Source organism: Cetorhinus maximus, chromosome 5, assembly GCF_964194155.1.
Source record: "Cetorhinus maximus chromosome 5, sCetMax3.hap1.1, whole genome shotgun sequence".
NCBI classification, from domain to species: domain Eukaryota; kingdom Metazoa; phylum Chordata; class Chondrichthyes; order Lamniformes; family Cetorhinidae; genus Cetorhinus; species Cetorhinus maximus.
Genome location: NC_135883.1, coordinates 77,188,594 through 77,205,103, shown reverse-complemented (window position 1 = coordinate 77,205,103; position 16,510 = coordinate 77,188,594). Strand labels below are relative to the sequence as shown.

At 40.7% G+C, this 16,510-nt stretch overlaps 1 protein-coding gene across 4 annotated transcripts in view; it reads left to right on the top strand.

The window, feature by feature from the left end:
* The window catches only part of cd2ap (CD2-associated protein), a 241,382-nt gene that overhangs the window by 156,087 nt on the left and 68,785 nt on the right, over nt 1–16,510 (top strand). For 3 of the 4 annotated variants that reach the window (XM_078542067.1, XM_078542070.1, XM_078542069.1), the window contains exons 8-11: nt 2,017–2,111; nt 3,482–3,580; nt 4,397–4,453; nt 15,042–15,078. In XM_078542067.1, coding sequence (XP_078398193.1) covers nt 2,017–2,111; nt 3,482–3,580; nt 4,397–4,453; nt 15,042–15,078 — 288 coding nt within the window. The remainder of the gene's footprint in view (nt 1–2,016; nt 2,112–3,481; nt 3,581–4,396; nt 4,454–15,041; nt 15,079–16,510) is intronic. The other variant, XM_078542068.1, reaches the window with a different exon arrangement.

Below are 16,510 nucleotides of genomic sequence, written 5' to 3'. Positions count from 1 at the left end.
GAATTCTTTTGCTTGTTTGGACTAACACTGTAATGAGGCCTGGAACTGAGTGGCCCTGATGAAATGCAAACTAAGCATCAGTGAGCAGGTTGTTGCTGAGGGAGTGCCACTTGATAGCACTGTCATCGATCCCTTCAATCACCTTGGTGATGATCGAGAGCACACTGATGGGGTGGTAATTGGCTGGTTTGGATTTGTTCTGCTATTTATATTCAAGACTTAATTAGACGTTGGGTATATGGCATTGTTGTAGCTGTAATGGAACAGCTTGGCTAGTTCTGGAGCACAAGTCTTCAATACTACATTGGGCATATGGTCAGTGCCAATAGACTTTGCCATATCCGGCAATGTTAGCTATTCCTTTATCACATGGAGTAAATTGAATTGGCTGAAGAATGCCATTGTGATGATGGAGACTTCAGGAGGAAGCTGAAATGGATCATCCACTCGCAACCATCTTCAGCCAGGATTGTCAAATGCTTCAGCCTTGTCTTTTGCACACTGACATTTATTTATAAACTGGCACTTAGAAAAGACTGAAATAAAAACAGAAAATGCTGGAAAAGCTCAGCAGGGCTGGCAGCATCTGTGGAGAGAGAAACAGAGTTATCGCTTCAACTCTAAATGACTTCTTCAGAGCTGAAGAGAAGTAGAAATGTGATGGATATTATGTTTAACAGTGGGTGGAGTAGGTGGAGCAAAATAGAAGGTCATGGATTGGTGAGAGCTCAGGAGAGATTAACAAAGATGTCATGGACATAAGACAAAGGGAGTGTTAACGGTAGTGCTAAAGACTAAAGTTGTTGCTGATAGTGGCATAAAGGTAAGATAGCAGAATGTGTTAAAAGTTGAACAAAGGTCAGCGCTCTGAAAGCGGACTGGAAACCTTAACGCTGTTTCTCTCTGCACAGATGCTGCCAGACCTGCTGAGTTTTCCAGCATTTTCTGTTTTTATTTCCGATTTCCAGCATCCACAGTATTTTGCTTTTAGCTTAGAAAAGAGTATTTTGTTCAATAAATCCTTGCAGATGTCAAGTTTATTTCTTAAGTGACAGAGGGCAACAATGATGGGCAAAGGGATGGGTCAAAGTCTCAGGAGCTTTCAAGAATGATCAAGTTGGAAGCATAAGGAACACATACATATATTAGAAAAAGGTATTAAAAGGAGCATGCCAGACTTACATTTAGACCAACTAGGTTGAAGCAATTCGAGCTACATTGCCCTTTTCTCATCCCTCAAGAAGTGGCCTCTTTTGATCAGTCCAATTCCGATATGTTCAATAGAAATTTGTCAAAGTAGCATCCTTGATGTTGCTTTTCAATGTAGTTTTGGTTCATTCCCAAATAGTACCTATAACAAGGGCCTCCTGAATCCTAAGTATTTAAGTTAATCAATTATGTTATATTTCAGATCAAACTACTTGCAAATAATGAAAATGGAGGAATGTTTTGTTATAGTAGTCTCTTTTCCTTCTTTGGATCGAATGAGTTATCTGTGGCTATAGCAATAGAAATGTTGCTCGGATGTTGGTTCTGGCCAGTTGCCCAAAAACTATCTAGGTTCAGACTGATGACTATTTTGTTGCAAATTGTGCCAAAAATGTTAGAAACTTAGCTGCAAGCCCAGCAATCAACTCAATTAGAGTAGTTGCACTATCGAATCTGCAGAATGAAGAGTGACCATACAGCATTCGTTAAATACCCTTTTATTGTGCAAAGTTATCTAGCAGTGAATGTTTATTTGCAAACTGTGCAGCAAGTTTGTATAATGGAGCAAGAAATGTGAAGCAACTTATTCAAGAACTTTGCTTTGCAATTACCCTGAATAGGTACATTACCGATGCCCCTTTCCAATCCTGGGAGTGAACATGCCTTTGTTCAGCTTTTAAAAAAAACATAAAAATTAGTTAAGCTACTTGTAATATGAGAGTTTCTTATTCATTAAGCTTTAAGCTTACATATTTAATTACATAAACACAAACATTTTACATCTTATACAATTTATTTTCATTTCAGTTAAGGAATATTGCAAAGCAGTCTTTGCATATGAAGCAACCAATCCTGATGAACTTAGCTTTAAGGAAGGAGATCGTATTCTACTGACAAGTAAGGTAAGCTTTCCCTGGGATGCAAAAAAAATCAAACCGTTTCTAATAATTTCTTACAAAATTCTTCATCGCTTGAGTCTTAACAGTATCCAGTATCAATAGTTGTCTTACCCTTAATTTATGGCTCCGCATTACTGCCTTTATTTGGATAGTGTTACCACCCCTGTAGAGACTAAGTTTCCAGTGAATGATTGAAAGGGTCACACAGCAAGATTTCAAGTTTTAAGACCTTTACTGTAACACACAAATTAAAAGCAGCAATGACTAAATGCTATTTCAGTAAGCAACTTATACTCTAAAACAAAAGATTCCCCATGTGACATTTAAAATGAATGAAAATCTCCCTTTACAGTCATACTTTGTCGCTTAAGGAAATGCTTCATTCTCCAGGAACCAGTCCAAAATTATTCTCGACTGTCAGCATAGCCACTCTGGTCACTGTTTACAAGTGTGAATATCTTGCACTCTCCTAGTAAAACAACTTGGGCCCCATTTAACCTTTAACAGCCAAGTCACCCAGGCTTCTTGTCAACAGATTCCAGAACAGGTCAGATTACCCCCTCCATTCCTCCGTTTTACTCTAAATTAAAGATACACTTCCAAAACACACGAACCTCATAAATGTAACAATAATTGTCTCATCAGAGACACTTTCCCTTACACAGGCATCAATATGATGTTTAGGTTTGCTGAAAAGACTGGGCTCCTTCATAAACTGAACAAAGACTGAGCTACTGCTCCTGCAGGAGTATGCTTCTGTACTGCTTGGTGGCTAATCAATATACATCAAAATAATTCATCTTAGAGGCCATATTCCATTACTGACGTCCAAATAGTAAGTTTTAATGGTGATCCTTCTGCTAGAATATCTGTTTGTTGGGATTTGAGGGATGTAATCTGCAGAAAAGAACACAGTTTCACATATATAACTTTAAAAATGCTGTGTGGTAATAAAAATAGGCTTTAAGTTGGTCTTTTAATTGTTCTTAGATTTTTGGTCCTGTAAACAGATCCTAAAGATTAAATAAAAATGGGTTTGAAAAACTCAGCAGGTCTGGCAGCATCTGTGGAGAGAGAAACAGAGTTAACGCTTCGAGTCTGATTTGCTGCTTTGGGCTCCGAAGAAGAGTCGTATTGGACTCTACGTTCGCTTTGTTACTCTCTCCACAGATGCTGCCAGAACTGCTGAGTTTTTCCAACACTGCTTTTATTTCAGTTTTCCAGCATCCGCATTATTTTGCTTCGAGCTTAAAGATTGGTGCCAGTTGATCAAATGGCAGTAGCTGGTTGCTTTTAATAAATAATACAATTTGGCAAATGCTTTTTTAATTCTTATTACAATTTGAGATCCTCTAATTTTCATTCCTTTCTAGGATACAGGCGATAGGGGATGGTGGAAAGGAGAACTAAATGGCAAGCAAGGGGTCTTCCCAGACAACTTTGTGGTCGTGATTTCAGAAACTGAAAGAGAGGTAGGTATATTTGTGCTGAGGATGCAAAATGTTCAGGCAGAACCTTCTGTTCTGATAGTGCATTGTATCATAAAAAGGCAATAACTTTGCTGCTGTACGTTTATTTTTGTATTAGTATTTCCTGACTTTCTAGTGGTGGGAATAAGAGGAAGAATTGTGAACTGGAGTGGGAACTTAGAGGGAAAAATAGTTGAGAACTTGGAGACACATTGAATCAGGAGAAGTTACATTGAGGGGCATCGCCAGTATTGTGTAAGGAAGGCAGTGATTGGAGCAGAGGGGGAAGCAGAAGGATAAAGTATATAGGAATACTGGTTAGAACAGGTTGGATTTTAGTGACTCTACTGCTGTGTAAAAGTTGTCCCCCGGTGGAGCTGAAACAGGGCTTTTTTGAATCCTGAGCTTTTAATTGAGGAATAAAAATAAAAGCTGTTTTGCATGCTGTTCAGGCAAGTGCTCAACAAACATGCTAACATTAAGTTCTAAAGTAGGAGGGCAAGAAGTTCTGGAGAAAGAATAGTTATTTTCAATAATTTTCCTGTCATTTTGTGTGTCACAGTTGTCACTTGTTTGATCCTAAAGCAAATGAATAATCTCTTATTTAGAAGTTTTGCTTTAGCTATGAAGGGTTTTAGAAACTCCTTTTTTTAACAAAACAACCAATTTCTGACTTCCGCCATTCATTCCCAAGGCTAATTGTAGATTAGTTATGTTGCTATTCTTTTTTTGAAATTGTTCTTAAATTATTTTACCCATGTCCTGCACAATATTACTACATAATACTGCAATAAAAACTTCAGACTTTTTTTTATACAGGTTATTGCTGCTCCCAAACCTTCTGCAAAATTACCTCCAAAGCCAGAGATCGATGATGTAAGTCACCTGTAGGGAGAAACAAATTTTCTATTGTAGAATGTTTCTATATGACTTTGGTAAATTGCTTCTAGTACATTACAAGGAGTATTTTAAATGAGTTAGCTATTGTAGCACATCAAAGCTTTAAAAAAAATACACATCTTTATTCTAAAATAAATATTAAAATTATATTTTGCGAGTGATTGATATACCAATCTCAGGAGAAAATCTGGGGGGCATGGAGGCAATATTTGGTTTCTTTTTTCCCCAGTGAACAGGAAGGAAAATCTGTATTAGATTTTGTACTACTGGGCAAATTGTCTGGAGCAGTTGAGTATTATTCAGTTGTGGTTGGTGGTTTCTTGTACTCGTATCTAAAAATTGCACACAGTTCTTGTCATTCATTTACATGAAGAAGTGCATCATGTCTGCGTAAATCATTAAAAAAAATTGTTCTGACCAATGCACTCTTTAATTTTTATTCTTGCAAAGAGTGGGTGATTTGTTTGAATATGCATCTCCATTTTATTGCACAACTATTGCACGTGCAGTAATTTAAATGGGCTGACTTGTGCATGGCCTGCACGAGAGCTGCTGCGTGGCCACACAGCTTGGAGGGAACATTGGTTCTGGCCCACACAATTACAAAGTGCAGAGAAAGAAAGCAAAAATTATACTTATGTAGAATGCTATTTTGGGTACTTCTGTAGAAGTCTGTGGAATAGTGGTTTTAAATATTTTGTACCCTGGCTAATGTTAAAGAAAAACTTACCCAAGCAAAACATGCCCCTGTCCATTATTCCTAGTTTTTCTCAAGCTTCTCTTTCCCATCTCTCCCACACTGAGCCCCCTGTATTACCAATAACATATATCTACCACTAATTAGCTATGTAGCTGGAAAGATGTGGTTTATTTTTCAGAATCACGAAAGTCAGGATGTTGCTTTCATGTGTAGATACGATAACATGGTAAATACAAAAGATCTGCAAGCAGCAAGTTCTGTGCGCAGAAGTGGGCTGTGATTAAGTTTAATATTGTTGCTGTGATTAGCAGGAAAAGGAAGTTCAGAGTTGTAATGGATAAACTGGGAAACATCAGGAATGTTTTGCACAGAGGTCATTAACAACTTCAATGAGTTACCAGGAAATGTGGTTGTTGCCAAGTTATTAAAACATTTTAGAAACTAGACACTACAGGGGAAAGGAAGAATAAACCAATAGCGCCTTATTACATCCTCACGACATCCCAGAGTGATGTACAATCAGTGAATGTCTTCGAGAAGTTGGTCATTCTTTACAGTGAGAGTGTGAGAGAGAAACAGCGTGGTCATTTACAGTGAGAGAGGAGCAGGGCCTTTTAACAGTTGAGAGAGTGAGAGAAGAGTGTAAGACCATTAAAAAGTGCAAGAGCTTGGAGGGCTGCTGATTGGTGAGTAGGATTGGTGAGTATTTCTAGTCTTTAAAGTAAAGTAAGTCTTTAGTTTGTGTTTAGATCTCTCGTCTTTTTTACTCTTTTTCTTAAAGATAGCTTGTTAAGTGTAAGATCGATACTGGTGTGTATAACAAATAATTATAATAAAGTGTAAAGAGTGGGAATACTAGATTAATTAATTAATTGAATAATATACAACAGCGATGGCAGGGCGGGTGATGTGTTGGGCTGCAGCATGTGGGTGCTGTTGGACACCAAGGCGATCCAGAGCCATCACATCTGTACCATCTGTTTGCAGCTCGAGAAACTTTGGATCCGAGTTAAGGAGCTGGAGTCCAAGCTGCAGACATTGTCCCACATCAGAGAGGGTGAATGTTGCCTGGACACTTTGCTCCAGGAGGCACTCACCCCCCCTCAGATTAGGTAATTCAAATTTGGCCTGTGATCAGGGACAGGAGGGTGTGACTGCAGGTGAGGCAGGTATCGGGACCCAGGGGTAGTGTCCGAGGAGCCTTGGCCCCTGCAACTGTCCAACAGTTAGAAGGTTCTTGCAAGCTGTGTGGATGAGAGCGGGGACTGCAGGGAGGATGAGTGAACTGACCATGGCACCATGGTACAGGGAACCATTCAAGTGGGGGGAGGAAATGGGAACATAGCAGTGGTAGGTGACAGTATAATTAGAGAGATAGATTCTGTTCTCTGCAGCCGTGAGCATGAGCCCCGAAGGCTTTTTTGCCTGCCTGATGCTAGGGTTAAGGACATTTCCTCAGGGCTGGAGATGAACTTGGAGTGGGAGGGGAGGGATCCAGTTGTCATTGTCCATGTTGGTACCAATGACATTGATAGGACTAGAAATGAGGCTCTGCTGAGAGAATTTGAACAGTTAGGATCCAAATTAAAAAGCAGAACCTCCAAGGTAATAATCTCGGGATTGTTACCTGAGCCACGGGCAAACTGGCATAGGGTAAATAAAGTCAAAGAGTTAAATGCGTGGCTCAGGGATTGGTGGGAGGAATGGGTTTCAGTTCACGAAGCACTGGCACCAGTATTGGGGTAGAAGGAAGCTGTTCCGGTGGGACCGGCTTCGCTTGAACTGTGCTGGTACCAGTGTCTTGGCGAGCCGAATAACTAGGGCTATTGAGAGGGCTTTAAATTAAATCGAGGGGTGGTGGGGGGGTGGTTCTGGAAAGGGGTCACATAGGTTTACAAAGGAAAAGAACATGACAGCCATGCAGGGCAGCTATTTAGGTAATGTTACCCAGAGTGTGACAGGAAGGGACAGAGTGTACACACACAAAAAAAACAACAGCAAATAGGGTCAAAAGGGGAAAATTAATGGCTCTTTACTAAAATGCACGTAGTATTCGGTACAAAATAAATGAATTAACGGCACAAATAGAGGTTGGGTATGATCCTGTAGCCATTAAAGAGACATGGTTACAAGGCGATCAAAGTTGGGAACTACATTTTCATTGGTATGTGACTTTTCGAAAGAACAGGCAGGAAGGAAAGGGCGGTGGAGTAGCTTTGTTAGTACAAGATGGAATAAGTACGATAGCAAGAAATGATCTTGGATCGGAATATGTAGAATCCATATGGGTGGAGGTAAATAACAAAGGGAAGAAGACACTGGTGGGAGTAGCCTATGGGCCCTCTGACAGTAACTATGCTGTGGGACAGAGAATAAATCAGGAGATAATGAGGGCATTACTGTACATTAATTATGGGTGACTTTAATCATCTTGTAGATTGGAAAAATCAAATTGTCAGAGGTAGCCACGAGCAAGAAATCCTAGACTGTATTCAGGACAGTTTCTTAGAAGAATATGTTGTGAACCCAACCAGGGATCAGGCTATTTTGGATCTGGTAATGTGTAATGAGGCAGGTTTAATAAATAACCTGAGTAAAGGATCCAGGAAACAGGGACCATAATATGGTAGAATTTAGCATTCAGTTTGAAAGTGAGAAACTTGGGTCGGAAACAACTGTGCTAAACTTAAATAGGGGTAATTACAATTGAATGAGGGCAGAGTTGGCTGGAGTGGACTGGGAAAGGAGTTTAGCAGAAAAGACAGTTGATGAGCAATGGCAGATTTTCAATAAAATAGTTCATGACTCTCGACAAAGATATATCCCAGTGAGGAAGAAGGATTCAAGGAAAGGGGTAAAGCAACCATGGAAGTTAAGGACAGTATCAAATTGAAAGAAAAAACATACAATGTGGCAAAGATTAGAGGTAAGCTAAAGGATTGGGAAAGTTTTAAAAACCAACAAAAGATGACCAAAAAATAATAGAGGGAGAAAATAAACTTTGAGGGTAAACTAGCAAGGACAGTAAGAGCTTCTTTAAATGTATAAAAGGAAGAGAGAGGCCAAAATGAACATAGGGCCCTGAGAGAATGAAGCTGGGGAAATAATAATGGGGAACCAGGAAATGGCAGAGGAGTTGAATAAATACTTCGCTTCAGTCTTCACGGTAGAAGACACTAATAGCATTCCAAAAATACTAAATAATCAAGGGGCAAAAGGGGTGGAGGAAATAAATACAATAACTATCACTAGAGAAAAAGTACTAGGGAAAGTAATGGGGCTAAAGGCCGATAAGCCTCCTGGACCTGATGGGTTGCATCCCAGGATATTAAAGGAAGTAGCTGCAGAGATTGTGGATGCACTGGTAGTAATCTTCCAAGAATCCTTAGATTCTGGAAAAGTCCCAGAGGATTGGAAAACTGCCAATGTAACACCCTTATTCAAAAAGGGAGGAGACAAAAAACAGGTAACTATAGGCCTGTTAGCTTAACATCTGTTACTGGGAAAATGTTAGAGTCTATTATAAAGGATGTAATATCAGAGCATTTAGAAATACAAAGTCTAATCAAGCAGAGTCAGCAGGGGAAATCTAACACATTTATTAGAATTCTTTGAGGAGGTAACAAGCAGTATAGGTAAAGGGGAACCAGTAGACGTAATATATTTGGATTTCCAAAAGATATTCGATAAGGTACTGCTCATAAGGCTACTTAATAAGATAAGAGCCCATGGTGTTGGGGGTACTATTTTAGCATGGATAGAGAATTGGCTAACTAATAGAAGACAGAGAGTTGGGATAAGGGGGGCATTTTTGGGATGGCGACCTGTAACTAGTGGAGTGCCACAGGAATTAGTGCAGGGGCCTCAATTAATTCCGATATATATTAATGACTTAGATGAAGGAAGTGAATGTACTATCACCAAGTTGGCAGATGACACAAAAATAGGTGGGAAGGCAAGTGGTGAGGGTGGCACAAGGAGTCTACAGAAGGATATAGACAGGTTAAGTGAGTGTGCACAAACTTGGCAGTTGGAATATAATGTGGAAAAATGTGAGGTTAAGCACTTTGGCAGGAAGAATAGAGGAGCTAAAGATTATTTAAATGGAGAAAGACTGCAGAAGGCTGCAGCATAGAGGGATTTGGGAGTCCTTGTGCATGAATCCCAAAAAGCTAACATACAAGTTCAGCAGGTAATAGGGAAGGCAAATGGAATGTTGACCTTTATTTCAAAGGGAATGGAGTATAAAAATAGGGCAGTCTTGCTAAAACTATACAAGGCACTAGTTAGACCAAACCTAGAATACTGTGAACAATTATGTAAGGAAAGATGTACTGGCACTGGGGGCAGTCCAGAGAAGGTTCACTTTGAATAATGGAGCAGGCTCCAGAATCCATGATTCTGGGTGTGGAGGGATTTTCATATGAGGAGAGATTGAGTAGGTTGGGCCTGTACTCATTGGAGTTTAGAAGAACGAGAGGCGACTTATTGAAACATATAAGATTCTTAGGGCGCTTGCCAGGGTAGATGCTGAGAGTTGCTTCCCCTTGTGGGAGAGCCTCGGACCAGAGGGCATAACCTCAGAGTAAGGGGGCGCCCATTTAAAACAGAGATGAGGAGGAATTTCTTCTGAGGGTAGTCAATCTATGGAATTCTTTACTGTAGAGGCTGGGTTGTTAAGTATATTCAAGGCTGAGATGGACAGATTTTTAATCAGTAAGGAAATCAAGGGTTCTGGGGAAAAGGCAGTAAAACGGAGTTGAGGATTATCAAATCAGCCATGATCTCATTGAATGGCAGAGCAGACTCGATGGGCTATAAGGCCTACTTCTGCTCCTACGTCTTATGGTCTTATTCTTCTTATGTGGGCAAATGTAGGAGCTGATTTTTGTCCAGGTATGCACCATAAAAGGCAAATCAGATAATCTGTTAGCAGAAAGATGATTAGATTGGTATTTTGGAAAGATGAGATCAAGTGTACTTGTGGGCCTTCTCCTTCTGAGCCTGTCTTTGCGCACTCAGAATCCTTTGCCTTTATCCTCATTACGTACACAACATCACTGCCCGTGGTAAAATTTTCTTTTCTACTGCTAGGCACATTGTGTGGAATTTTCGGGGCTGGAAAATACAGCGAGCTGTTCAGAAGTCCATTGACTTCGGCGGGACTGAGAAATCCCGTTGGTGGGAGGGGCCGTAAAACTCCACCCATTGTGTGTGTCATGCACTAAATTGAGTAAGATTAAAACAAAGTACCAAGTTACATTCATCTAGTATATGTTTCAGTTATCTTATGAAAGGCACTGCTCTGTACTTTGAACACCAACATTGAGAAAATGTTGGGAAATTAATTTCAGAACCGAAAATATGTTGCAGTATACTGAGAATGTAAGATCCATAATTCAGTTGGGAACAAAAATACTCCCTTACAGTATTCACCATCAGAGAGTAACAGAAAATGGATTGATAATAAGTCCTTTTATTATCGCTCCCTGTTCTTTTCATTCTGTTCTACCAGAATGACCCCCGTTACTTCCACCCTTTATGACATTAATTCACGTTGTTGCCCAATGGTCTCCTTATTCCTCCAACAAAATGAACCGCCTTAGATTGTGCTTTATTGAATTTCAATTGATATTTATGTGCCCATTCCACAAACCTATTTCTATCTTCCTGTATATAAGTGCATTGCTTCACATTGTGTAAGAGCATACAAAATAGGAGCAGGAGTAGGCCATTCGGCCCTTTGAGCCTGCTCCATTATTCAATAAGATTATGGCTGATCTGGTTGTGGCCTTAACTCCACTTGCTGCCTGCCTCCCATAATCTTTGACTCTTGTGTTGATCAAAAATCTATCTAAATCAGTCTTGAATATATTTAATAACCCAGCCTTCACTGCTCTCTGAGGTAAAGAATTCCAAAGATTAACAACTCTGAGAGAAAAAAAAATCCTCCACATCTCCATCTTAAATAGGAGACCCTTTTGTCAAGCCGCTCCCGCCAGTTCTAGATTCCCTCCCCTCAGCTTCAACCTGTAAAGCCCCCTCAGAATCTTACATGTTTCAATAAGATCACCTATCATTCTTCTAAACTCCAATGAATATAAAACCATGTTGACTCTGCTTGATTATATTATCATTTTCTAAATGTCCTGCTCCTACTTCCTTAACTATTAGTTATAGCTATCATCTGCAAATTTTGACACCATGCTTCAAATTCCAGAGTCAGAATAATTTAGGACATTGTGAACGACAGTGGTTGCAGACTGCTTCTTTGTGGAACATCACTTCCTACTTTCTATAAGTTTGAGAAGCTTGCTGTATTAATTACTGTGCGGGGGGGAAGGAGGGATTCCCCATCTGTCAAAGTGCGCTCTTTCGCACACGCGCGCGAAATAGCGCACTGCTCCCTGAGACCAAGTGCTGTCTCAGGGAGATTACTGACAGATTATTTATTAATTAATTAAAGATTATTAAAAAACCTTCTGTTTTCTAGCCATCTTTCAATTCATTATTCTTCCTAGCTCCTGACTCCATATACCCTGATCATTGTAGCAAATATTTTCAAGTTTGGCAATAAGGCTATTTATTGGCAAACCTGTATTTTGTCTCGTGTATTCTAACACCATTCTGTGGAATAAGTCTCCCAACAGTCTGACATTGCATATATTTTCATCTGTCACTCATGGGGACAGCAACGTAAGATAAACCAACAGTAAAGGCAACAACAATTTATACTGCATGAGAAGAGAGTCCTGATTGGTTGGCAAGTGGGTTCTGATAAATAGAGGTATTGATATGGAGAATACAGGAGAGAACAGTTAACTGCCAAGCTTCTGTTTCAAATTCAAACCAGACAGGTCAAGGCATTGCCATGGGGATTGAATCAAGGAATGGCAGTCCCCCAAGCTTTTTAGTTGGAAAGGGTGTAATGTGTGGACAGGACAAGGCCGTGTGTGTGAATATATGTGGCTTATAGCATGCGTAAGTGAGCCACGTTGTGAGCTTGACTGATAATCTTAAATTGGTTTTAGCACAAGCAGGATTGTTTAGCAAGTGTTGTCTATTCGTGGAATCACATCTAATTTTAGATACTGTTTTGAGTTTTGCAAGCACGGGCTGGTTGGATGCAGTCAATACTTTTCCTGTTACGAACAGCCAAAGGGACGTGCTGTTTGATGTGGTCTGCCAGTCATTATGACATATGACCTACATACGTGGCATCACACTGGCACTGAAATTCATATGCCACATTACTCTTTTGTTGATGGGCAGAACATCTTTTTGGCTTGACTGCTGCATTATGTTACTGGAGGATATCACTCGTGTTGCTACTGCATAAGAACAGTGTAACAGTGTGCAACAGCTAGCTTCACCTGTTGCTCAAATTTTTTGAGACACCTTAGCTTTCCAGGATAAGCTACTGGGCTCTTTTCAGGACTGAAAGTGGCACCCTTAGCCCATCAGTTTGCACGATATACAACGAGCAAAGACCTGATCATGGTAGCCATTATCCCGCAGGATGGCTATGATGTGCCCTATTTCAACATCGAGCTTGCACCTTGAGGAGATGACTTGGGCCCTATTTGGAAGGTTGATGATCAGGCCAATTGTACAGCATGTCAACTGTAGGAATCCCAACATGTATATTGGGATTCCTATAGTGTCGTGCAACATCAGGTTGGCCTTATTGGCAACCTCGTAAATAAAGCGCGAGCCATTTGCTGACCGTGCAAGCTTGATGCTGAAATCGGGTGCATCAAAGGCATCTGCAGGATAATGGCTACCCCGATCAGATCATTTGCTATATATCTCACAAATTCATGAATGGGCCTAAGACCTCCGCTTTCAGCCCTGAAAAGTGCCCAGTCTACCTCATTTTACACTGGAAGGGTAAGGCGTCTCAAATAAAATTTGAGCAACAGGTGAAGCTAGCTGCTGCAGGCTGTTATTATGCAGGAGCAACACAAGTTGTATTCTCTACCAACAGGATGCTGCTGTCAAGCATAAAAGACATTCTGCCTATCACACAAATGAGTAATGTGGTATATGAGTTTGAGTGCTGGCGCGACGCCAGGTAGCAGGCCGTACGTCCCAATGACTGGAGGATCGTATCAAACAGCACGTCCTTTCAGCTGTTCACAAGAGGAAAAGTGCTGACTATACCCGACCAGCCCATGCTTGCAAAACTCAAAACATAGGCCAGGATTTTCCCATCTGCGATTTGGTGGTGGGGCCCACTCGACGACGGGAAAATGACGTGAGATGACGTCAGGAGGAACCCCCGACGTCATCCCGGTCCCTTTAAATTCTCAGGAAGGTGGGCGGACAGCGAAATCAGCTGTCTGCCTGCCAACCTGTCAATGGCCAATTAAGGCCATTGACAGGCTAATTAAGATTGTTAAAGACCTGCCTGTCCAACCTTAAGGCTGGCGGGCAGGCCAGGAGCCCCAGCGGGCTCATGATTATACATGAAACTTCATCCACTGGCGGGGGTGAGGTTTCACGGCCGTTTTTAAAAAGTTTCACAAAGTTTATGTGTTTCTTATTAACATGTCCCATCTCATGTGACATTGTCACATGAGGGGGACATGTTAATAATTTTAATTTTTTTTTATTTTTGGAGTTTTTTTTACCTGTCAGTAATCTCCCTGAGACAGCACTTGGTCTCAGGGAGCAGTGCACTATTTCGCGCGCGTGTGCGAAAGAGCGCACTTTGACAGATGGGGAATCCCTCCTCCCCCCGCACAGGAAGCGCATAGCTGGGTGGGCCTTAATTGGCCCACCCACTCAAAATGGCGACGGGCCCCGTTTCGGCAGCGGAGTTCAGCTGCCCACCCACCGCCGAGCCAGTGGGGCCCACCCACCCAGCAAGGGCAAAATTCTGCCCACAGTGTCTAACATTAGATGCGACTCTGTGATTGTCCACACTTTCTAAACAATCCTGATTGTGCAAAGAATTACAAGAAAACCAATTTAAGATTATCAGTTGGGCTCACCATGTGGCTCACTTAAGCATGCTTGAGGCCACATACATTCGCGCACCGCGCTCTGTCCTTTGCAGACAGAAGGTGCATGTCCATGCATTACACCTTTTCCAATTAAACAAAAGCTTGGGGTCTTCTATTTCCTGGTCCATTCCCCAGGGCAATGCCTTGACCAATCGGAGTCGGCCTGCCCGGTTTGAATTTGAAACAAAAGCTTGGCAGTTAACTGTTCTGTGCTGCATTCTCCATGACAACGCCTCTACCAATCAGAGTCCACTTGCCAACCAATTTGTATTCTCTCTTCTCATGCAGTATAAATTGTTATTCCCTTCACCATTGGTTTAATTTGAGTAGCTGTCCTGATGGGCGCAAGAAGAAAAGCTTCAATGGCATGTCTCTTTTTCTGCAATACTCAAGTTCTGCACTACCAAATAACCATTTGCATACATTTATATAAACTGCATAGATAATTTAAAATCCAGGAGTGGTGGTTTCATGAATACTTGATCTTATTATTGATTAATGAGAAATGCTCCCTAGAATTTACTTAATACCACAATGAATAAAACTCATCATTCAGAATTGACTTTTATACCTTCAAGAGGCAAATTTTGTTCAGTCTTTCTTGAAAGTGTTTAGATTTTTACTTTTGCAACCATTTTCTAAATTTGTGATGTCTTATGATCTTTTTAACCCTTCACATGAAAACATGGGCAAGTTTTAGTCAAGACAATATTTTGCCAATTTAGTATAGTAGCTAATAAGTTCAAAGGGGTGAAGTTGCTGCATGACAGTTCGCAGATTTGTACTACATACCCTCTTGGGTGATGTAATTACTTTATTCAATGTTTAAGCTCCAGTTTATTGTTTCTGTTCATAGAAACCAAAAAAGCCACTGCCACCAACAAAAGTCCAAGGTATGTTATACTCACCAACTGTTTACATATTGCACTGTTGTAACTGTTTTAATACATTTCTTACATTGTATGCATTAGAGCAATTTACTTATAAATTCACCTTAGAATAGCAAATTGTGGGAGCATGGTGGGGGTGAGAAAAGCGGCGAAATAAGCTATTTCTGGTTCTATGAGATTTAAAACGCACAAATTTCTCAAGGAAAAGAAAGAATTTGTGCTATTCTTGACCTCTGTTCATCTAAAAAAATTTCTTGGCCAATGAAGTACTTATCACAATCCATAGGTGAATATAAGGATATAGCAAGAACAAGGCCTCAAAAACAGCAATAAATAAATAAATGTCCAGATCTATTTAGGCAGCATAGGTTAATGGATAAGCATTGACTGGAACACCTGCAAAACCACCTCACCTCCCCCTCTCTCCCCCCCCCCCCCCAACCCCCCCCCCCAAACTTTATCCACCACTGATCCTGTTGTGGAAAACCCACAACCTTTTGACTCTGAGGTGAGGGGTGTTACTTCAGTGAAGGCCTTTGCCATAGCTTTTCTGAGAAAAGGAGAGCAGTGTCTTAAAAGGTCAAAGTGTGATTTTCATCCCTCAAATATTGAGCATTGCCCACTCAATACAGTGGCAAATTGCCATGTAAACCCCTTTTGCAGCACCATGCAACAATGCTTGAATATACTGGGCCACCCAAGGAAATAATAATATCTCACTTCCTTATGGCCAAATATGTACAAATTAATTGTTTGAAATGGTGTTTTCTACTATGCTACATTTTTTTTATTTGTTCATGGGATGCAGGCAGTGCTGGCTAGGCCAGCATTTATTGCCCATCCCTTATTGCCCTTGTTCAGAGGGCATTTAAGAGTCAATGGTCTGGAGTCACATGTAGACCAGACCAGGGGTAAGGATGGCAGATTTCCTTCCCTAAAGGACATTAGCAAACCAGATGAGTTTTTATGCAATCAGCAATGGTTTTGTGGTCTTCATCAGACTTTTAATTCCAGATTTTTAAATTTCACCATCTGCTATGGTGGGATTCGAACCCCGGTCCCCAGAGCATTACCCTGGGTCTCTGGAATATTAGTCCAGTGGCAATACCACTATGCCACCACCTCCCCAGACGACCAAACCCAAATTGTGATCTTTATGTAACAGAATGACATGATTGGTTACTGGGATTTAACTGTTTAAAAAATATATAATAGCACTACCTTCTTTCTAATGAGAGGGTGCACTTTTTTCTGTTTGGTTTCTTCACATAATGTTTTGTTTTTTAACAAAAGAACAAGTCACCACAGGTGATGTTCTTGACCACGTGTGATATGATTTGTGACAGTGATTGTGTGATGCCACCTCTGCTTTCCTCTTCCTACCTACTATTCTTAGGAAGTGGCTTGAACCAATGTACCTCTATTCAGTGACCAG